We start from the raw sequence: 22,582 nt of genomic DNA on the forward strand, positions 1-22,582 counted from the left end.
AGGGGGATCTTACCTATTTGCGCATCGGCTACCGAAAGTCTACAGATTAGCAAAGCTGCAGCGACGCCTTCGGTCACCAGAGGGATCTGGGTGCTCTGAGCTCCTGCTTTCTCCACGGTCTGGATCAATAAGGGCAGCATCTCTGCCCCTTGGAGGAGGACACTGCCTACAGAAGCAGAAAATGAAAAAATATATACATATATATTCTAGTTGGTAAGTTTTTACCTGTTGAGAAAAATAAAAGAACTGATCTGATCAAGATACTGTGGTTAGCTCTGGCCCAGCTCCTGCCCCAAGGACTGTGGATGTGGGGGAGACATCCATATGCTGCAGGCCTGTTTTGCTCCCGGTGGAATCTGATGATGAAGGCTCCTCTGACCAAGAAGACATGAGCGACAGGGAGGAGGAGAGTGTGGTAGACAGCTCAGAAGGAGATCAATTCTCTAGCTCCTCCTTGGATTCAGAACAAGAGTTAATGATACAGCCACGCATGCGGAGAGCGATGCATAGGCAACAACAACTGAGAGATTATTATCAAAGAAAATGAGGCCACCTGTGGTTGGGTGGGGCTGTGGTCATTAGTGAGGCTGCTATAAATAGCAGCCTGTGGGTTTGGCCATTGTGGAGGATTATCTGATCGTTGTGTTTCGTGACTGCTTTGCTGTCTTTGACCTTTTGTGTGCTGATTTTCCCCCGCTTTGAAACTAACCCAGAGCAAAGTGTGTTTCACTTTGTGAAAGAAGAAGGACTGTGAATTGCCTCACAGCTGCAAGCTAAGTATCACAGAACTGATAAGGGACTTGTACAAATTACCAATTTGTTTGGAGACCAGTGCTCTTTGCTATACTTTACCTTTGAAGGAAGCCAGCATGCACTGGAGATAGGCGTGCCTGACAGCGGAAGTGCAGGCCTTAAGGCTGAAGGCTTTCTTGAACCATTCCACCAGCGTTTTGGGGACCTCCGTGACGAACCGGCTGCACCAGAGCGCAAGGATGGAGATGGCGTGCACCAGAGTGCCTTCGTGGACTGCAGAAAGAGAAAGCGCTCTTTAGAGGGGGGAGAAGAAAATGGGAGGATGGGAGGGATACGGGGAAGGGAGAGAAGGAAGGAAGGAAGGAAGGAAGGAAGGAAGGAAGGAAGGAAGGAAGGAAGGAAGGAAGGAAGGAAGGAAGGAAGGAAGGAAGGAAATTTGCAATTTGTAAATTAAAGAAAGAAGAAACAAAAGGAAGCATGTTTGCAATATGGGAAGAAGGAAGGAATGAAAAAAGGAAGGGAGGAGGGAGGGAAGAAGGAAGGAAGTTTGCAATTTGTAAATTAAGGAAAGAAGAAACAAAACGAAGGATGTTTGCAATATGGGAAAAAAGGAAGGAAGGAAGGAAGGAAAGAAGGAGGGAGGGAGGGAAGGAGAAGGAAGGAAGTTTGCAATTTATAAATTAAGGAAAGAAGAATTAAATTCCACAGCCAAATCAAGCTTTTTGGATGGTCGTAGAAAGAATTGCCAAAATGTTATTACCTTCTTGCTGAAGGAAAGGGATGAAGAGCTCAACCATGGTCCCACTGAGAACTTGATTGGACGCCCCCGAGACTGCATGATGGCTGCAACTACCAATCCCTAAAAGGAACAAGCGGACACGCCTCAAATTCAAATTTTCCTTCACTCATTGACAACAATGGCAACAGCAACAGTTCTGCAGCCGCCAAATGACAAAACACTCAATTCCCAAAACGGATCCTGAGCCCATCTCCAAATTTTGCGCCTTTTCCAGAAAAATAATTGCCGGGGAGTTTTCTTACAGAGCGTTTTGCTTTCTTCTTGAAAGTCTAAAACTGTGCCGATGAATTGAACACAACTCTTGCAACCCCTGAAATTAATTCCGTTCTCTACGATCGCTTTAAGGATTTTTACCTGAGAGGACGCTGATTTTTTGGGCCACCACTGACAGCTTTCCTTCCGCACCTGTGAAAATGGAGTCGTGAGGTTAACACGGAGTTTAAAGAAATAATCCTACGCTATGTTCACTCAGAACGGTGAGATGGTTGTTTGTTGCTAGAGCCTGATAAAGCTCTTCCCCACCCCCTCCATCCCCAAAGAATGAATGACTGACCTCCCAAAATGGCGAAGAGGTGCTTCCCGAAGGCCTCCACGGTGGACGGATCGCTGCACTGCAGAGCCAAGTTCTTTAATGCAATCACGGCCTTGTCCATCAGGTGAGAACTGTTGGATTTCAACTGGCCTAAAAATCAGATATGGGAGGCGTTAAAGCACTAGAGATTTTTTGGGGGTAAAGGAGCTACAACATAATGGAAAAGAACTGTCCAGGCCAGAGACGGTCTGTAAATTTCTCCATCCAGCCTGGAAGAAATTTCTGTCACCTGGAATCATCGTGTCCTGTACAGGTTAGGGGACTGGAGGCTAAAACTTATCAGGAAAGACTGAATGAACACAATCTGTATAGTCTGGAGGACAGAAGGGAAAGTGGGGACATAATTGAAACATTTAAATATGTTCAAGGGTTAAATAAGGTTCAGGAAGGAAGTGTTTTTAATAAGAAAGTGAGTACGAAAGGATCTCAGCGGACATTTGAAAACCATCGGAATTGACAAAATCTCCACCTGTCAATTGCAAAAGGCCGCTTTACTGGGATCGGCAAACATAATTCGCCGCTACATCACACAGTCCTAGGTGCTTGGGAAGCGCCCGACTGGGGATGAAATACAAAATCCAGCATAGTGATCTCGTTTGCTGTGTTGTACTGACATAATAATAACAATAACAATGATAATAATAATGATAATGATAATAATGATAATGATGATAATGGTTTTTTTTTTAAAGGAACATATACGTAAATAAAAGCACTTACTGGCTAGCCCTTTCACGATGTCCAGAGCGTACTGACTGAGATCGAGGGTGACAGATGCCAGTAAACAAGAGATTGCTGAAGAAGAGAAAAAGAAGACGCATGCTCAGTCCAAAAGGCTTCCAGGCTTGCCGCCAATCACAGTCAAAGCCAACCGCTGCAGCCAATTTTGCATTCACAGAAATACCAGTAGAAAAATAAAACAGGGGCCTCTGGAGCTGCTGGTAATGTAATGGACTGTTAGGCTTGTCCCAACTAGGTCCCTAGGAAAGAAAGACCCTCCACTCCCTTTGCTTGAAGCGATAGGTACTTTAGCCGCCCCGAGTTTTCGGAGAGGGGCGGCATACAAATCCAAATAATAAAAAAATAAATAAATAAGGATTAGTGGTTGCAGCAAAAGTAGTCTAGAACAAAAGGCCCAATGCAAAAGGTTACAGATTTTCCCCTTCTTGGAAGCTAAAGTGCCAGCCCTAACTAACTAACTAATTAACTAACTAATTAACTAATTAACTAACTAACTGAATGAATGAATGAATAACATAGAAACATAGAAACATAGAAGTCTGATGGCAGAAAAAGACCTCATGGTCCATCTAGTCTGCCCTTATACTATTTCCTGTATTTTATCTTACAATGGATATACGTTTATCCCAGGCATGTTTAAATTCAGTGACTGTGGATTTACCAACCACGTCTGCTGGAAGTTTGTTCCAAGGATCTACTACTCTTTCAGTAAAATAATATTTTCTCATGTTGCCTTTGATCTTTCCCCCAACTAACTTCAGATTGTGTCCCCTTGTTCTTGTGTTCACTATCCTATTAAAAACACTTCCCTCCTGGACCTTATTTAACCCTTTAACGTATTTAAATGTTTTGATCATGTCCCCCCTTTTCCTTCTGTCCTCCAGACTATACAGATTGAGTTCATTCAGTCTTTCCTGATACGTTTTATGCTTAAGACCTTCCACCATTCTTGTAGCCCGTCTTTGGACCCGTTCAATTTTGTCAATATCTTTTTGTAGGTGAGGTCTCCAGAACTGAACACAGTACTCCAAATGTGGTCTCACCAGCGCTCTATATAAGGGGATCACAATCTCCCTCTTCCTGCTTGTTATACCTCTAGCTATGCAGCCAAGCATCCTACTTGCTATTCCTATCGCCCGACCACACTGCTCACCCATTTTGAGACTGTCAGAAATCACGACCCCTAAATCCTTTTCTTATGAAGTATTTGCTAACACAGAACTGCCAATGCAATACTCAGATTGAGGATCCCTTTTCCCCAAGTGCATAAATAAATAAATAACCAACCAACCAACCAAACAAACAAACACCAGTTTTTCTACTCCTGGTAGAATCTCCTGTCAGCAGGATTCTGATCCACTCGTACCAGCTATCTTTTTTACAAAGGGCTCCATATGATTCCCACACTCACTCACTTTCAATGGCGTTCTCTGAGCTCCTCAAGAGGGATTTCTGCAAAGCTGGCAACACGAGGTCCTTGAATTCGGAATGAGACACATACCGGAGCAGAGGCGCGCAATTGTCCTGCAAGGAATCAGCACCGCTTTTAATAACAATAGCACTTGTTAAAATTGGCTTATGGCACTGCAAGACTACGCAGAGTTTACCGGGCCAAATTAGCATACAACTTCATGGTTTGGGAAGAAGAGAAGAGAATGTACAAGAGAGTACAGTAGAATAGAACATATGGTAGAGTAGAGTAGAGTAGAATATACAACAGGGTAGGGTAGGGTAGAATAGAACAGAATTTTATTGGCCAGGTGTGATTGAAAACACAAGGAATTTGTCTTCGGTTCATATGCTCTCAGTGCACATAAAAGAATAGAATAGAATTGAATTGAATTTTATTGGCCAGGTGTGATTGAAAACACAAGGAATTTGTCTTCGGTTCATATGCTCTCAGTGCACATAAAAGAATAGAATAGAATTGAATTGAATGGAATTTTATTGGCCAGGTGTGATTGAAAACACAAGGAATTTGTCTTCGGGTCATATGCTCTCAGTGCACATAAAAGAATAGAATTGAATTGAATTTTATTGGCCAGGTGTGATTGAAAACACAAGGAATTTGTCTTTGGTTCATATGCTCTCAGTGCACATAAAAGAATAGAATTGAATTGAATTGAATTTTATTGGCCAGGTGTGATTGAAAACACAAGGAATTTGTCTTTGGTTCATATGCTCTCAGTGCACATAAAAGAAAAGTTCACCAAGAATCATACGGTACAACAACACTTAATGATAGTCCGGGTACAAATAAGCAATCAAATCATATTAGGAACCAGTCAATATAAATCGTAAGGATACAAACAACAAAGCTACAGCCATACAGTCATTAGTGGGAGGAGATGGGTGGTGGGAACGATGGGAAGAGGGATTTATCTCACCAAGACATGCTTAGGAGGCTTGGTCTTGCTCATCAGGATGGACTTCACGTAGAAATCAAGGAGGGCAGCCTGAATAACGAAAATCTCAACATGTAACAATACCCATCCTTTCATAGCAGGTTAATGTGGGTTCGCAATGAACATCACAAATGTTATACAGCCTGTTTATAACAGCATTAGCATTTAGATTTATATACCGCTTCATAGTGCTTTTACAGGCCTCTCTAAGTGGTTTACGGAATCAGCCTCTTGCTCCCCAACAATCTGGGTCCTCATTTGACCCACCACGGAAGGATGGAAGGCTGAGGCAACGTTGAGCCGGGGGTGAGATTTGAACTGCTGAACTACAGCTAGCAGTCAGCTGAAGTAGCCTGATGGCATTAATATACTGCCGTAATGTCCATTTCTCCAATACTTTGCTATTTCTATGGGCCAGGCATACATGCCCAGATATACACAGCAAACAATGTATATCATCTGTGCTGTTTGCTGAGAGGCAGAGGCAGATTTTTCTCCCGTATATATGTATGTATGTATGTATGTATGTATGTATGTATGTATGTATTTATTTATTTATTTATTTATTTATTTATTTATTTATTAGATTTATATGCCGGCCCTCTCCGTAGACTCGGGGCGGCTAACAACAGTAATAAAACAACATATAATAGAATAGAATAGAATAGAATTTTTATTGGCCAAGTGTGATTGGACACACAAGGAATTTGTAATATTTAAATTAACTAAATGTAATATTTAAATTAACTAAAAACCCTTATTAAAAACCAAGCATACACACAAATATACCATGGATAAATTGTATAGGCCTAGAGGGAAGGAATATCTCAATTCCCACATGCCTGACGACAGAGGTGGGTTTTGAGGAGCTTATGAAAGGTAAGGAGGGTGGAGGCAATTCTGATCTCTGGGGGGAGCTGATTGCAGAGGGTCGGGGCCGCCACAGAGAAGGCTCTTCCCAAACGACATTGTTTAGTCGACGGGACCCGGAGAAGGCCAACTCTGTGGGACCTAACTGGTTGCTGGGATTCGTGCGGCAGAAGGCGGTCCCGGAGATATTCTGGTCTGATGCCATGAAGGGCTTTATAGGTCATAACCAACACTTTGAATTGTGACCGGAAACTGATCCTCCCCCAAAACTAAGATGCGCCTTACACTCTGAAAAATAAGGTACCTTGTGTTTGTTGATGGTGCTGAGATCTTTCTGGCTGGTGCAGAACTGTACAAGCAGTCCCAGCATGATCGCATATCCCTGATTGGCTTCCAAATGAAGAATTATGGAGAGGTACTGATCCACCAGCCCAGGATTCTGAGGTCAAAAGAAAAGAAATAATAATAACTGTGTATGTGAAGCCACATGTGCATGGAACACTGTTACCGGAAAAGGCGGGGAGAAGCCTCCATGGGGCCTCTCTAGGAATCTCCTGGGATGAAACAGGGCCGGGAAAGGCGGGGAGAAGCCTCTGTGGAGCCTCTCTAGGAATCTCCTGGGAGGAAACAGGGCCGGGAAAGGCGGGGAGAAGCCTCCATGGGGCCTCTCTAGGAATCTCCTGGGAGGAAACAGGGCCGGAAAAGGCGGGGAGAAGACTCCATGGGGCCTCTCTAGGAATCTCCTGGGATGAAACAGGGCCGGGAAAGGCGGGGAGAAGCCTCCATGGGGCCTCTCTAGGAATCTCCTGGGAGGAAACAGGGCCGGAAAAGGCGGGGAGAAGCCTCTGTGGAGCCTCTCTAGGAATCTCCTGGGAGGAAACAGGGCCGGGAAAGGCGGGGAGAAGCCTTCGTGGGGACTCTCTAGGACTCTCCTGGGAGGAAACAGGGCCGGAAAAGGCAGGGAGAAGACTCCAAGGGGCCTCTCTAGGACTCTCCTGGGAGGAAACAGGGCCGGAAAAGGCAGGGAGAAGACTCCAAGGGGCCTCTCTAGGAATCTCCTGGGAGGAAACAGGGCCAGAAAAGGTGGGGAGAAGCCTCCAAGGGGCCTCTCTAGGACTCTCCTGAGAGGAAACAGGGCCAGAAAAGGTGGGGAGAAGCCTCCTTGGGGCCTCCATAGGAATCTCCTGGGAGGAAACAGGGCCTCTACCCTCCCTGTGGTTTCCCCAATCACACGCATTATTTGCTTTTACATTGACTCCTATGGGAAATATTGCTCCTTCTTACAAACTTTTCTACTTAAGAACCTGGTCACGGAATGAATTAAGTTCGTAAGTAGAGGTGCCGCTGTATTACTTTATTTACATGCTTTTGAACGGCTAGGTTGGCAGAAGCTGGGACAAGTAACGGGGGCTCAAATCCAACCGCCAAACTGCCGACCTTTCTGATCGACCAGCTCCGCGTCTTAGCCGCTGAGCCACCGCATCTCTCTAGATATGATAGAAAGGCCTAACGGAGACAAGGAATCCTCGGGCTCCCTTTGCAGAGAATGTCACCTCACCTCTTTCCAGAGTCTGTTCAGTTTCTTCACAGCTCCGATGACCACAGGTTTGCGAGAGCCACCCAGGATCTCCAAGAGAAGGAAACACTGGACTTCCACCTGTTAAAATAAAGACAAATAAAGGGATCGTTTGATATCACGGACGCCCTTTGGTCAGTTTCTGTCCAGAGTTACGAACGGAGACGGTAGCAAACGGGCCACAGATTAAAACTACAGTGATACCTCGTCTTACAAACGCCTCGTCATACAAACTTTTCGAGATACAAACCCGGGGTTTAAGATTTTTTTGCCTCTTCTTACAAACTATTTTCACCTTACAAACCCACCGCCGCCGCTGGGATGCCCCACCTCCGGACTTCCGTTGCTAGCAAAGCACCCGTTTTTGCACTGCTGGGATTCCCCTGAGGCTCCCCTCCATGGGAAACCCCACTTCCAGACTTCCGTGTTTTTGTGATGCTGCAGGGGAATCCCAGCAGGGGAATCCCAGCAGTGCAAAAATGGGTGCTTTGCTGGCAACGGAAGTCCAGAGGTGGGGTTTCCCAGTGAAGGGAGCATCAGTGAAAGAAATCGCAGCATCGCAAAAACACCAAAGTCCTCAAAACCCCACCTCCAGACCTCTGTGCTTTTGCGATGCTGCGATCAGGGGAATCCCAGCAGCGCAAAAACGGGCGCTTCAGCTGGCAAAAGGGGTGAATTTTGGGCTTGCACGCATTCATTGCTTTTCCATTGATTCCTATGGGAAACACTGTTTCATCTTACAAACTTTTCACCTTAAGAACCTCGTCCCGGAACCAATTAAGTTTGTAAGACAAGGTATCACTGTATAAGTAACTGAATTCTTCAAAGAAAGAAAACACTGCAACAGGCTTTCTGGTACGAAATATATTTTACTTTTCTTCTTGGCAAAAATGCTAAATCACTTTTACTCTATATCGCAAACTCTTTAACTATTAGCCAATATAACAAACCATCTTCAATACTATTATGCAACTACATGTAACTACTACATAACCTCCACAACTACTACAATTACCACAGCTATTACAACTACCACACCCATGCAAGGGTCTATCTTTTCTTTATATAGTTCCCAACCAATCAGGTTGCAACACAATCTGTGTTTGAATATTTCACTTCTTTAAAAAGCGTCGTATGACCATTTTTCACACAATTTACAATCAAAATTTGGATCCCCCCTTTTGCAAACCTCTGACAAACCAGGTCAATGGGGAAGCCAGATTCGCTCAACAACCATTTATTTATTTATTAGATTTGGATGCCGCCCCTCTCCGTAGACTTGGGGCGGCTCACAGCAATAATAAAAACAATGTAAAAACAAATCTAATAATTTAAAAAACACTAAAAACCCCATTATTAAAAGCAAACAAACATACCATGTATAAACTATATAGGCCCGGGGGAGATGTCTCAGTTCCCCCATGCCTGACGGCAGAGGTGGGTTTTAAGAAATTTACGAGAGGCAAGGAGGGTGGGGGCAGTTCTAATTTCCGGGGGGAGCTGGTTCCAGAGGGTCGGGGCCGCCACAGAGAAGGCTCTTCCCCTGGGTCCCGCCAAACGACATTGTTTAGTCGACGGGACCTGGAGAAGGCCAACTCTGTGGGACCTAACCGGTCGCTGGGATTCGTGCGGCAGATTATTAGTAACCCTGATGTAACAACTGCATCGATTCGCTTAACAACTGGCTCAGGGCCAGGCTATCTACAGGACCGCCTCTTGCCACATACCCCCAAGAGACCAATAAGAAGACACAGAGTTGGCTTCCTCCAGGTCCCGTCAACTAATCATTTGCTGGTGTCTTTTGTATTTGTACTATTGTTTTGTAAGCCGCCCTGGGTCCTTCGGCATAGAAGTCAAATAAATAAATAAATAAATAAATAAGGATCATAAAACAGGGCAAAGCTGGCTTAACAACTGTCTTGCTCAACAAGGGGCTCCAATTCCTAAAGGACCACAAAAGATCAACTGTAATCCAGCTGAGATTAAGATTAGATTTATTGGATTTATATTAAGGTCACAAAAGAATTCAACGCTTCCTACCAGTTTCTCCCACGTTTCTCCATGCCGCTTATCTTGCGTCGGGAAGACAATGCGAACGAGCAGGCAGGTCCACGAGAGCGCCAGGGATGCAGCAGGTCCACTGCTCTTGCTGAGACAGAAAGGAAAAAAAACCCCAAGGGAATTATCTAAGGCAGAACTAGATAAAATGACGCAAGAATTGAAAGATAGGGATGAATCAAAATACAGTGATACCTCAAGATACGAACCCCTCGTCTTACGAACAACTCAAGATACGAACCCGGGGTTCAGAAAAAAATTGCCTCTTCTTACGAACTTTTTTCGTGTTACGAAGGCCAAACCCGAACTTCCGGGTTCGGCATTCGGGAGGCTGCTGGGAAGCCGCCCGGCTGTTTTAAAAGGTGACAGCCGGGCTGCGGGGCTTCCCAGCAGCCTCCCGAACCCCGAACCTGGAAGTTCGGCAAAAATTCGGGGTTCGGGAGGCTGCTGGGAAGCCCCCCAGCCCGGCTGTCACCTTTTAAAACAGCCGGGCGGCTTCCCAGCAGCCTCCCGAAGCCGAACGCCAAACCCGAACTTCCGCGTTCGGCGTTTGGCGGCTGCTGGGAAGCCCCGCCACCCGGCTGTCACCTTTTAAAACAGCCTGGGGGCTTCTCGGCGGCCTCCCGAACACTGAACCCGGAAGTTCGGGTTTGGCGTTCGGCAGGTCGCTGAGAAGCCCCCAGGCTGTTTTAAAAGGTGACAGCCGGGCGGCAGCGTTTTTCTGCGGGGGTTTTTTTTTGGTTGCACGGATTAATTGACTTTACATTGTTTCCTATGGGAAACAATGTTTCGTCTTACGAACCTTTCGTCTTACGAACCTCCCCCTGGAACCAATTAGGTTCGTAAGATGAGGTATGACTGTACTATGACGTACGGAACGAATTTGATAATTGGGTAGAAAAAAGGAAACAGAATGAAGCTGCATAAAGGGGTATTATGTTAAATAGTTATAAAAATATAACATGATTATTGTAGGAGTTATTAATATGCACTGCTCAAAAAAATAAAGGTAAACACTCAAATAACACATCCTAGATCTGAATGAATGAAACATTCTATTGAATACTTTGTTCTGTACCAAGATGAATGTGCTGACAACAAAATGAAATTGACTGTCAATCAGTGTTGCTTCCTAAATGGACAGTTTGATTTCACAGAAATTTGATTTACTTATATTCTGTTAAGTGTTGCCTTTATTTTTTTGAGCAGTATATATATAGCTGGCCAAAAGGCAACCGGACTTTCTTGGGGGGGGGGTTCTATGTTCCCAAAGAAACATAGAAACATAGAAGACTGACGGCAGAAAAAGACCTCATGGTCCATCTAGTCTGCCCTTATACTATTTTCTGAATTTTATCTTAGGATGGATATATGTTTATCCCAGGCATGTTTCAATTCAGTTACTGTGGATTGACCAACCACGTCTGCTGGAAGTTTGTTCCAAGGATCTACTACTCTTTCAGTAAAATAATATTTTCTCATGTTACTTTTGATCTTTCCCCCAAGTAACCTCAGATTGTGTCCCCTTGTTCTTGTGTTCACTTTCCTATTAAAAACACTTCCCTCCTGAACCTTATTTAACCCTTTAACATATTTAAATGTTTCGATCAGGTCCCCCCTTTTCCTTCTGTCCTCCAGACTAGACAGATTGAGTTCATTAAGTCTTTAAGAGGTCTTTGCACAGCGCTCAATTCTCACCTAGATCCCCCTGACTTGCTGCTGATTCCTGAAGATTGCAAGGAGGACAGAAGATTCTTCGCGGTCACTTCTGGCTGGCATTCGGCAAGCTGCCGCAGAGCTGTTTGAAGGGCTCGGTGTGATGCGGCATCTCTAGCAAAAAAAGGCAGTGATTGAGAGACAGGAAGGAAAGAGATTGTGAGCTGAAAAATTTGTTTCGGAAATATCCTGTCCTCAATCAAGCTTTCCTAATAATCTGCCTGTTTATTCCAATGGCAAAGGTTTGTTCTTTAGTAGAGGTTGAAGATAAACTTTGCTAAAGAGGATTAGGGGCTTGGAGGCTAAAACATATGATAACATAAGCATTTTGAAATTCCCTGATATTTCCCTGACATTTCCCCATAACTTGCGATCTAGTTAAGGCACGGTCGTAGAGGACATAATAATAATAATAATAATAATAATAATAATAATAATAATAATAATAATAATAATAATAATAATAATAATAATAATAATAGATTAGATTAGATTTATTGGATTTATATGCCGCCCCTCTCCACAGACTCGGGGCGGCTCACAATGGCAAAATAGTACAAATCTAATATTTAGCAATCTAAATTACAGTTTTAGGTTAAAAAGTTCATAAAAGCAACCCCAATATATATAAAAAACAAGCACACAATCGAATCATACACCAAAACAACATGGGCAAGGGGGAGATGTTTCAATTCCCCCATGCCTGACGGCAGAGGTGGGTTTTAAGGAGTTTACGAAAGGCAAAGAGGGTGGGGGCAATCCCAATCTCTAGGGGGAGCCGGTTCCAGAGGGTCGGAGCCACCACAGAGAAGGCTCTTCCCCTGGGTCCCGCCAGACGACATTATTCAGTCGACGGGACCCGGAGAAGGCCAACTTATTTATTAGATTTGTATGCCGCCCCTCTCCGAAGACTCGGGGCGGCTCACAACAATAAAACAATGTTACAATGGCAACACACGCATACCATACATAAAATGTATAAAATCATACCAAACGGCTAAGCCGTGGAGAAATATCGTTAGCTGAGGAAGCAAGTTGTTGCTAGTTATACTCATTTTTGCTTCACTCTGCCAGGCAGCGCGATCCTTTTTTTTTTTTACATGATTTTCCCTGACTTTTAAACATTTTAATACAGGTTTTGTTCCCCTGATTTATTCTGTTTTTTTCCCACGATTTCCCTGATAATTCCCTGATTTCCCTGTTTTCCAGGTTTGCTGGACACCCTGATATGGAGAACGGTTGTAGGAACTGGGTATGTCTAGTTTAATGTACAGGAGATGGAAAGAAAACTCTACGTGTTCTTCTTCAACGATGAAGAACGGTTGAAAAACATTGTGGAAACATTGGAGCAACGGGTTGAGGTGCAACCCAATCTTTAAAGATTATATGTTAAATTACTAACATAGATTGGGGTTTTTTTTGGGGGGGGGGGGCTATATATTAATTTTTTTGTATTGGATTTTAAACAAAATTGTTGTACCACTAGGAAGTTTAAAGGAAACCTCTATTTGCCAATAGTTATTTAGCAAACTAGGTATACTATATTCTTGAGTTTAAAGTAAAAATATAATCTAAAAATATGAAAAAAGTAGCTCCAAACAGACTTATGGCATGAATTCCTAGTTTATTACACTAAGTAGGAGGGCTGTGTAGAATATTAATTCATTAGCCAATACTTTTTCTATTAGTTTTTTTAATTGTTATATTTAGTATATTTCTCATTAACATTTCATCCTGATTAGGCAAATATTCTGAGCTACCTTCCTCAACCTGGTGCTTTCCCATCGTGTGATTAGAAGAGCTGTGGACTATGAAAAGCTATTCTTACAGGATAATTAAACCTGCATTTCTTGCTTTTAATAATGGGGGTTTTAGTGTTTTTTAAATTATTAGATTTGTTCTTACATTGTCTTTGTTATTGTTGTGAGCCGCCCCGAGTCTATGGAGAGGGGCGGCATACAAATCTAATAAATAATACTAATAATAATACTAATAATAATGAAAAGAAGGACCAGGGGAGACATAATAGCAGTCTTCCAACATCTCCCACACACACAACAAAAAAACGATGGCCAATCAGAAATGGTTTAAAAAAAGAAGCAGATAATTTTAAATGAGAGAGAAGCCTTGACATTAAGCCTCTAAATCTGCTTCCAAACACTGCACCAGAAAAAAAATAATCAAATGTTATCTGAGTTGGAGGGAAAAGTCCACTGATTCTCCAGTTTGAGACAATTACCTGTATCGGTGCAGGGTGAGGCAGAAAAGTTTACACAGGCCCTTCACTGCGCCTTCTGGCAGATCTGTGAAAGAGCAAATCAAATTCAACACGGTACTCCAACGAAAAGCAATGCTTAAAATCAAAAATAATGTATTCATGCCACACGTAGTTTCTATTTTCCCCACAAACGTCAACCAACATTGATGAGGAATCAAAAAGCGCCCACGAAAGAGACCCAAAACATAGAAACATAGAAGACTGACGGCAGAAAAAGACCTCATGGTCCATCTAGTCTGCCCTTATACTATTTCCTGTATTTTATCTTACAATGGATATATGTTTATCCCAGGCATGTTTAAATTCAGTTACTGTGGATTTATCTACCACGTCTGCTGGAAGTTTGTTCCAAGGATCTACTACTCTTTCAGTAAAATAATATTTTCTCATGTTGCCTTTGATCTTTCCCCCAACTAACTTCAGATTGTGTCCCCTTGTTCTTGTGTTCACTTTCCTATTAAAAACACTTCCCTCCTGGACCTTATTTAACCCTTTCACATATTTAAATGTTTCGATCATGTCCCCCCTTTTCCTTCTGTCTTCCAGACTATACAGATTGAGTTCATTAAGTCTTTCCTGATATGTTTTATGCTTAAGACCTTCCACCATTCTTGCAGCCCGTCTTTGGACCCATTCAATTTTGTCAATATCTTTTTGTAGGTGAGGTCTCCAGAACTGAACACAGTATTCCAAATGTGGTCTCACCAGCGCTCTATATAAGGGGATCACAATCTCCCCCTTCCTGCTTGTTATACCTCTAGCTATGCAGCCAAGCATCCTACTTGCCTTTCCTACCGCCCAACCACACTGCTCACCCAAACAAGACGGATCAACGACATTAGCAAGTATTGTGCCGGTGCCTGGAGGCTGTTGGGGCCTGGGTGGGTGTCAACAAACTCAAACTCAACCCAGACAAGACGGAGTGGCTGTGGGTCTTGCCTCCCAAGGACAATTCTATCTGTCCGTCCATTACCCTGAGGGGGGAACTACTGACCCCCTCAGAGAGGGTTTGCAACTTGGGCGTCCTCCTCGATCCACAGCTGACATTGGAACATCATCTTTCGGCTGTGGCAAGGAGGACGTTTGCCCAGGTTCGCCTGGTGCAGCAATTGCGGCCCTATTTGGACAGGGAGTCATTGCTCACAGTCGCTCATGCCCTCATCACCTCGAGGTTCGATTACTGTAACGCTCTCTACATGGGGCTACCTTTGAATAGTGTTCGGAAACTTCTGATCGTGCAGAACTCAGCCGCGAGAGCCGTCGTGGGGCTTCCAAGATTCGCCCACGTTTCTTCATGGCTTGCATTGGCTGCCGATCAGTTTCCGGTCACAATTCAAAGTGTTGGTCATGACCTTTAAAGCCCTACATGGCATGGGACCAGATTACCTCCAGAACCGCCTTCTGCCGCACGAATCCCAGCGACCGATAAGGTCCCACGGAGTTGGCCTTCTCCGGGTCCCCTCGACTAAACAATGTCGTTTGGCGGGCCCCAGGGGAAGAGCCTTCTCTGTGGCTGCCCCGGCCCTCAGGAACCAACTCCCCCCGGAGATTAGAACTGCCCCCACCCTCCCTGTCTTTCGTAAACTACTCAAGACTCATTTATGCCGCCAGGCATGGGGGAGTTAAGATATTCCTTCCCCCTAGGCCATTACAAGTTATGCATGGTATGTTTGTGTGTATGTTTGGTTTTATTATAAGGGTTTTTTAGTTGTTTTATTAATTGGATTTCTACATGCTGTTTTTATCATTGTTGTTAGCCGCCCTGAGTCTGCAAAGAGGGGCGGCATACAAATCCAATAAATAAATAAAATAAATAAATTGGGGGGGCCAACTGACAACGAAAAATTGAGGACTTTACGGGTTGGAAACTTGGAAAATGCCTTCATCCTACAGAGCGTACAGTAGCTAAAATGAGGATGAGGATGATCAACTCAATGGGCAATTAGATTTTGAAGGGGACTATGGTCATTGGTCCAGAGGTAGAGAAGGCATTTCACACAATGGAATTCTGATGAAAACACCCATCCTCATGTCCAGAGCGTCTATTAGAAACATAGAAACATAGAAGACTGGTGGCAGAAAAAGACCTCATGGTCCATCTAGTCTGCCCTTATACTATTTCCTGTATTTTATCTTACAATGGATATCTGTTTATCCCAGGCATGTTTCAATTCAGTTACTGTGGATTGACCAACCACGTCTGCTGGAAGTTTGTTCCAAGCATCTACTACTACTCTTTCAGTAAAATAATATTTTCTCATGTTGCTTTTGATCTTTCCCCCAACTAACTTCAGATTGTGTCCCCTTGTTCTTGTGTTCACTTTCCTATTAAAAACACTTCCCTCCTGAACCTTATTTAACCCTTTAACATATTTAAATGTTTCCATCATGTCCCCCCTTTAATCAATTAGGATTTGATTAAACTTTTCTAGACTCTTTTCTATTCAGTGCTATAAATAGCCCTCAACTTATTCTATTTATTTTATTTATTAACTGGATTTCTATGCCGCCCCTCTATGAGGACTCGGGACGGCTCATAACATATAAATATACAATACATAATATCTTAATCCAATTAACTAATTAAAAATCTAACACACACACCCCAAAACCATAAAAAAACAATTCCATTCAATCCAGTCTCTCAATACATTCATTGAGCAAGGGGCAAAGATATAATGGCCCCAGGCCTGGCGGCATAAGTGAGTCTTCAGACTCTTATGGAAGGCAAGGAGGGTGGGGGCTGTACGAATCTCCAGGGGGAGCTGATTCGAGAGCCGGGCCCCCCACAGAGAAGGCTCTCCCGCCGGGTCCCGCCAGACGAAATTGCCTGGTTGACAGAACCTGGAGGAGGCTTACACTTTGGGACTGACCGGTCGCTGGGATTCATGTGGCAGAAGGCGGTCTCGGAGGTATTCTGGTCCCATCCCATGTAGGGCTTTATAGGTCATAACCATCACTTTGAATTGGATCCGGAAACCAATTATTTATTTATTTATTTATTAGATTTGTATGCCGCCCCTCTCCGCAGACTCGGGGCAGCTAACAACAATAGTGAAACAACATATAACAAATCTAATATTTAAAATAATTTTTAAAACCCTAATTTAAAAAACCAAACATACACACAAACATACCATGCATAAATTGTATAGGCCTAGGGGGAAGGACATATCTCAGTTCCCCCATTCCTGACGACAGAGGTGGGTTTTAAGGAGCTTGCGAAAGGCGAGGAGGGTGGGGGCAATTCTGATCTCTGGGAGGAGTTGGTTCCAGAGGGTCGGGGCCGCCACAATGCAGACCACGGAGTGTTGGAGAAATATGCGAATGTCTGGGCAAGCCCATGACTGCTCACACGGCTGCATTTTGCACAATTTCTAGTTTCCGAACGCTTTTCAAAGGCAGCCCCAACTTTTGTTTAGTGACCAAAGTTCAAATGACACTGGAAAGTGATTTATGGCCATTTTTCACACTTACGACCTTTGCAGCAACCCGTGGTCACACAATCAAAATCTGGATGCTTAGCAGCTGGCCTGGATTTATCACAGTGGCAGTTTCTGGCAGACCACAACAGGGCTACCCCTATTTTGACGTCATATATGTACCTTTCCCAGTAATGCATCTTCCAAGTTCACTGAGGATTTCTCGGCGCTCCTTCACGCTGGAGGTGGTCACTTTCACTGCGAATCTCTTCAGTGTCTCCGAAACCTAAATAGATGTTAAGAGATTTGGAGTAGATGAAGACAAGATTAAACTCAAAGTGAATTATTTATTATTTATTTATTGGATTTGTATGCCGCCCCTCTCTGCTGACTCGGGGCGGCTAACAACAATGGTAAAAACAACATGTAACAATCCAATTTAATAAAACAACTAAAAACCCTTATTATAAAAACCAAACATACACACAAACATACCATGCATAACTTGTAATGGCCTAGGGGAAGGAATATCTTAACTCCCCATTGCCTGGCGACAAAGGTGGGTCTTGAGTAGTTTGCGAAAGACAAGGAGGGAGCGGGCCGTTTTAATCTCTGGGGGGAGTTGATTCCAGAGGGCTGGGGCCGCCACAGAGAAGGCTCTTCCCCTGGGGCCCGCCAAACGACATTGTTTGGTCGACGGGACTCAGAGAAGGCCAACTCTGTGGGACCTTATCGGCCGCTGGGATTCGTGCAGTAGAAGGTAGAATTCAGAGGCATTTATGAAGGATGCCAGCGATTTGATTATGATAATCAAGATGACATCATAGAAACATAGAAGATTGACGGCAGAAAAAGACCTCATGGTCCATCTAGTCTGCCCTTATACTATTTCCTGTATTTTATCTTAGGATGGATATACCGGTATGTTTATATTTATTTATGACTGTTTATCACCCTTACAAAGCTTGCAGCATCCCCCACGGACACAAGAATTTATATTAGGAAGTTTGACTAACTGGGTTGTGTGGCCACCTTCTGACCAGCAAAGTCAATTTGGGGGGGGGGGGCGGTGTTGGGGGTGGATATCGGATTCACTAAACCAGCGGTCCCCAAACTAAGGCCCATGGGCCGCATGCTTCCCGCTGAGGCCATTTATCCGGCCCGCGGGTGAGTGACACAACACAGTGTTCCATCTAATTTTCTATGAATAAAATATGGCATTTTGTTAGTAACTAATATCAAAAAAGTTGCAAAAGTGTTTTTTTTCTAATTTTGTCATCCAGTTACATTCATTTTCTTTTAATTAAATTCCCTCCTTAATGTTCCTTCAAAAAGTACAACACCAATTATATTTCTAACTTATTAACCATTATGCCAAAGTGCTTCCTTCTTTCTTTATACATTTTTCTATAAGCCAAGAAAACCTACAATCAGATGTTAACAAAAAAAAATTAAAAACAAAACGTAAACATATATGAATTTCAGACTTCTTCCCCCCATATAGTACATTCCCATTTTGTTTTTTACTTTAAAATAAGGTATGTGCAGTGTGCATAGGGATTTGTTCATAGCTTTTTTTAATAGTCCTGCCCTCCAACAGTCCGAGGGACAGTGAACTGGTCACCTTCGTAAAAAGTTTGGGGACCCCTGCACTAAACCATTGTATTAACTGACTTAACGACAGTGGGGATCCGCTTAACAAATTAATTATTATTATTGCCCAGGTTCGCCTGGTGCACCAGTTGCAGCCCTACATGGACAGGGAGTCATTGCTCAGTCGCTCATGCCCCCATCACCTCGAGGTTCGATTACTGCAACGCTCTCTACATGGAGCTACCTTTGAAAAGTGTTCGGAAACTTCAGATCGTGCAGAATGCGGCCACAAGAGCTATCGTGGGGCTGCCCAGATTCACCCACGTTTCTACAACACTCCGTGGTCTGCACTGGCTGCTGATCAGTTTCCGGTCACAATTCAAAGTGTTGGTAATGACCTTTAAAGCCCTACATGGCATTGGACCAGAATACCTCAGGAACTGCCTTCTACCGCACGAATCCCAGCGGCCGATTAAGGTCTCACAGAGTTGGCCTTCTCCGGGTCCTGTCGACCAAACAATGTCGTTTGGTGGGCCCCAGGGGAAGAGCCTTCTCTGTGGCGGCCCCGGGCCTCTAGAACCAACTCCCCCCAGAGATTAGAACGGCCCCCACCCTCGTCTTTCGCAAGTTACTCAAGACCCACCTGTATCGCCAGGCATGGAAGAACTAAGACATCTCCCCCAGGCTTTTTATATTTCATGTTTGGTATGTATGTGCTATATGGTTTTTAATTGTTGGGGTCTAGGACTGTGTGATGTATTTTCGTATGATGCGCATAGATCCAAGTACGTTGGCCTTTTGCAACTGACAGGTCGTGATTTTGTCAAATTCCGGCTGAGATCTTTTGACACAGCACCCAGTGTGCCGATTACTACTGGGACCACCTGTACTGGTTTATCCAGTCATTGGAGTTTGATTTTAAGATCCTGATATTGATTTTACAATCATGATATTTTAAGATCATCCAGGCTCCGTCAACTAGACAATGTCGCTTTGCAGGGCCTAGAAGAGCCTTCTCTGTGGGGGGGCCAGCCCTCTGGAATAAGCTCCCCCCAAAGATCCGTATTGCCCCACCCTCCTCGCTTTCCGCAAGAACCTGAAAACCTATTTATGCCGCCAGGCTTGGGGTCACTAGACCCTAGCCTCTGGCCAACGAATGTGTGGTATGTTTGTGGTTTGAACCTAAATGAATGGTTTTTAATGTTTCAGCCTTTTTAGAATGGTTTTAGATTAGTTATTTATATTAATTGGATTTTAGATGTGTTATTGTATATTGTATTTTTGATATGTTGTGAGCCGCCCCGAGTCCATGGAGAGGGGCGGCATACAAATCCTATTGCTATTACTTATTATTATTATTATTATTATTATTATTATTATTATTATATGCCTCCCAACTCCCAAAGGACTCTGGGCAGTGGAGATAACTCGTAAAATTGGGAGGAGATCCCACCTCTCAGAACAAATTTTTTGTTTAACGACGTGAATTTTGGGCTGAATGAGTCGTAAAGCGAGGACTACCTGTCCTGCTCTTCCTCCCCCCCCACCCAAAGGATTTCTACCGCCTGAAAATCCTGGAAAAACCCGGCCGAGGGTCCTCCTCACGGACTTTCAGCCCCTGCTGTCTCTTGGGGCTTGTTGACTACAAAACCCATCATCCTCCCGGCAGCTGCCCCGACGCCCGTGCTGGGAACCATGGGGCCTCAGGTCCAGCGCGGAGCCGGGAAGCATGGCCGGCGGTGGAGACGCGGCTTCTCGCCTCGAGGAACAGAGCCCAGTGGGGCAGCGGCCCGGCTTTCCTCGACCTGTTTCTCTCTTTTTTCCTTTCGCGCCGCTCCGGCCTTCGGCAGCTACCCACCTGCGTGTCAGCCGCCATCGCGCCGGCTCCGCCCGGAAACTGTTCCGCTTCACTTCCGGCGCAGGCTGATAGCGTCACGAAACGCTGACGGGGTGATGGTGGAGGAAACGTTCAACACGCGGACGCCGAGCGCGCCTGCGCGTTGAGGTTTCCTTTGGGGTCGACGCGTCTCTTGGGTGGGAATTGGTGCTTTTAACTTGCAAAAAAATGGACAATCCATTCAATTTTTGGATTCATCCTTTCCTCCCTCTTTCCTTATTTTTATTATTTCCTTTAATGAGCCTCACTGGATTTTTCCCCATTGTATCATGGCATCCATTTCCAGGCCGCACATGTTTTCTATCAGTTTCAAAATACAGTACAGTACTGTATTTTTTAAAAAGTTGGGATATGCCAAGTGTTTTTTTCAAAAGACAACAGGACTTTTTTTCCCCTTTGAAGATGTTTTGCTTCTCATCCAAGAAGCAACAATTATGAATGAATGGCACTATGCATGTTTTTTAAGGGGTTATTGTTATTTGCTGTTTATTATTATACATAAGTGCATATACATAGGGGCATACATAAGTGCACTGGTGTGCATAGTTCCCTCTAAGCTGAGCAGTGAGCAATCGCTCACTTAAAAATCATCATCAACTCAGAGTTTTTCAAACCTGCCCAGAAGCCGAGAGGGAAAGAGTGAGAGGGAAGGAGAGAGAAAGAGAGGAAGAGAGAGAAAAAAGAGAGGAAGGAAAAGAGAAAGAAAAAGAATGGGAGTAAGGAAGAGAGAAAGAAAATCAAAATCTAGTTTGAAACTTGCTCAACTATTTAAGTGGCATTTCGATATTGATAGAGTTGCCCTATTATGAGCTCACTGTTATAGACACACAGTACAGTATTTTATTTTGAAATTCTCGGAGGCAAAACAGGGTGGGTTTTTTATTTGTTTGTTTGCTTGTTTATTCATTCATTCATTCATTCATTCATTCAATATTTCTGTGCCGCCCAGTCCCGAAGGGACTGCCGCTCAGACACTATACTTTTCCGCCCCCTCCCAAAAAAAATTAGAGGGAACACTGCTGGTGTGCCCTTCGTCCCCTGTCCAATTGTCTTTCCTTTCTTTCACCTATTTTATATATTCTCTCCCTTTCATATATCCTCTTCTCTAAGTTCACTTTCACCCTCATTTATATTACCACGTCTATTTTTCTTCCTATGTACTTGTGTATTGGACAAATGAATAAATAAAATAAATATACTGCTCAAAAAAACAAAGGGAACTCTCAAATAACACATCCTAGATCTGAATGAACGAAATATTCTCACGGAATACATTGTTCTGTACAAAGTTGAATGTGCACAACAGCATGTGAAATTGAGTGTCAATCGGTGTTGCTTCCCAAGTGGACAGTTTCATTTCACAGAAGTTTGATTTACTTGGGAGTTATATGGTGTTGTTTAAGTGTTACCTTTGTTTTTTTGAGCAGTATACATTATTTTTTTAACTTTGGATAGTAGTAAACCATCAGAGGGAGATAGCCAGAAGGTCGCTCTAACTAATTTATTGAATTGCTTCTACATAAATACTCTAAAAAGAGATGAGGCAATTCCACAATCTATACTGAGGACAATCCTTGGAGATCAGAAACTATGTATGATTGGTTTCTTAAATTGGGATTTTTAAAAATTAACTTAAATATTAGATTTGGTTTTGTATTATTATTGTTGTTAGCCATTTTGTATTATTATTGTTGTTAGCCGCCCCGAGTCTACGGAGAGGGGCGGCATACAAATCTGATAAATACTGCTCAAAAAAAATAATAAAGGGAGCACTCAAGTAAAACATCCTAGATCTGAATGAAATATTCTCCTTTAAGTACAAAGTTTAATGTGCACAACAGCTCGTGAAATTGATTGTCAATCAGTGTTGCTGCCTACGGTA

At 43.6% G+C, this 22,582-nt stretch overlaps 1 protein-coding gene across 1 annotated transcript in view; it reads right to left on the bottom strand.

The window, feature by feature from the left end:
- GCN1 (GCN1 activator of EIF2AK4) overlaps positions 1 to 20,757 on the bottom strand; it is an 88,185-nt gene extending 67,428 nt beyond the window's left edge. The window contains exons 1-15 of the mRNA XM_070763101.1: positions 20,662 to 20,757; positions 17,394 to 17,496; positions 13,750 to 13,813; positions 11,493 to 11,624; positions 9,777 to 9,885; positions 7,719 to 7,817; positions 6,465 to 6,599; positions 5,273 to 5,341; positions 4,301 to 4,409; positions 2,865 to 2,939; positions 2,106 to 2,234; positions 1,907 to 1,957; positions 1,514 to 1,612; positions 853 to 1,026; positions 14 to 166 (exon numbers count right to left, since the gene is read on the bottom strand). Coding sequence (XP_070619202.1) covers positions 14 to 166; positions 853 to 1,026; positions 1,514 to 1,612; positions 1,907 to 1,957; positions 2,106 to 2,234; positions 2,865 to 2,939; positions 4,301 to 4,409; positions 5,273 to 5,341; positions 6,465 to 6,599; positions 7,719 to 7,817; positions 9,777 to 9,885; positions 11,493 to 11,624; positions 13,750 to 13,813; positions 17,394 to 17,496; positions 20,662 to 20,679 — 1,519 coding nt within the window. The 5' untranslated portion in view covers positions 20,680 to 20,757. The remainder of the gene's footprint in view (positions 1 to 13; positions 167 to 852; positions 1,027 to 1,513; positions 1,613 to 1,906; positions 1,958 to 2,105; positions 2,235 to 2,864; positions 2,940 to 4,300; positions 4,410 to 5,272; positions 5,342 to 6,464; positions 6,600 to 7,718; positions 7,818 to 9,776; positions 9,886 to 11,492; positions 11,625 to 13,749; positions 13,814 to 17,393; positions 17,497 to 20,661) is intronic.
- Between the last annotated feature and the right edge of the window lie 1,825 nt (positions 20,758 to 22,582).

The sequence above is a fragment of the Erythrolamprus reginae genome, chromosome 10 (assembly GCF_031021105.1).
Source record: "Erythrolamprus reginae isolate rEryReg1 chromosome 10, rEryReg1.hap1, whole genome shotgun sequence".
Taxonomy (NCBI): domain Eukaryota; kingdom Metazoa; phylum Chordata; class Lepidosauria; order Squamata; family Dipsadidae; genus Erythrolamprus; species Erythrolamprus reginae.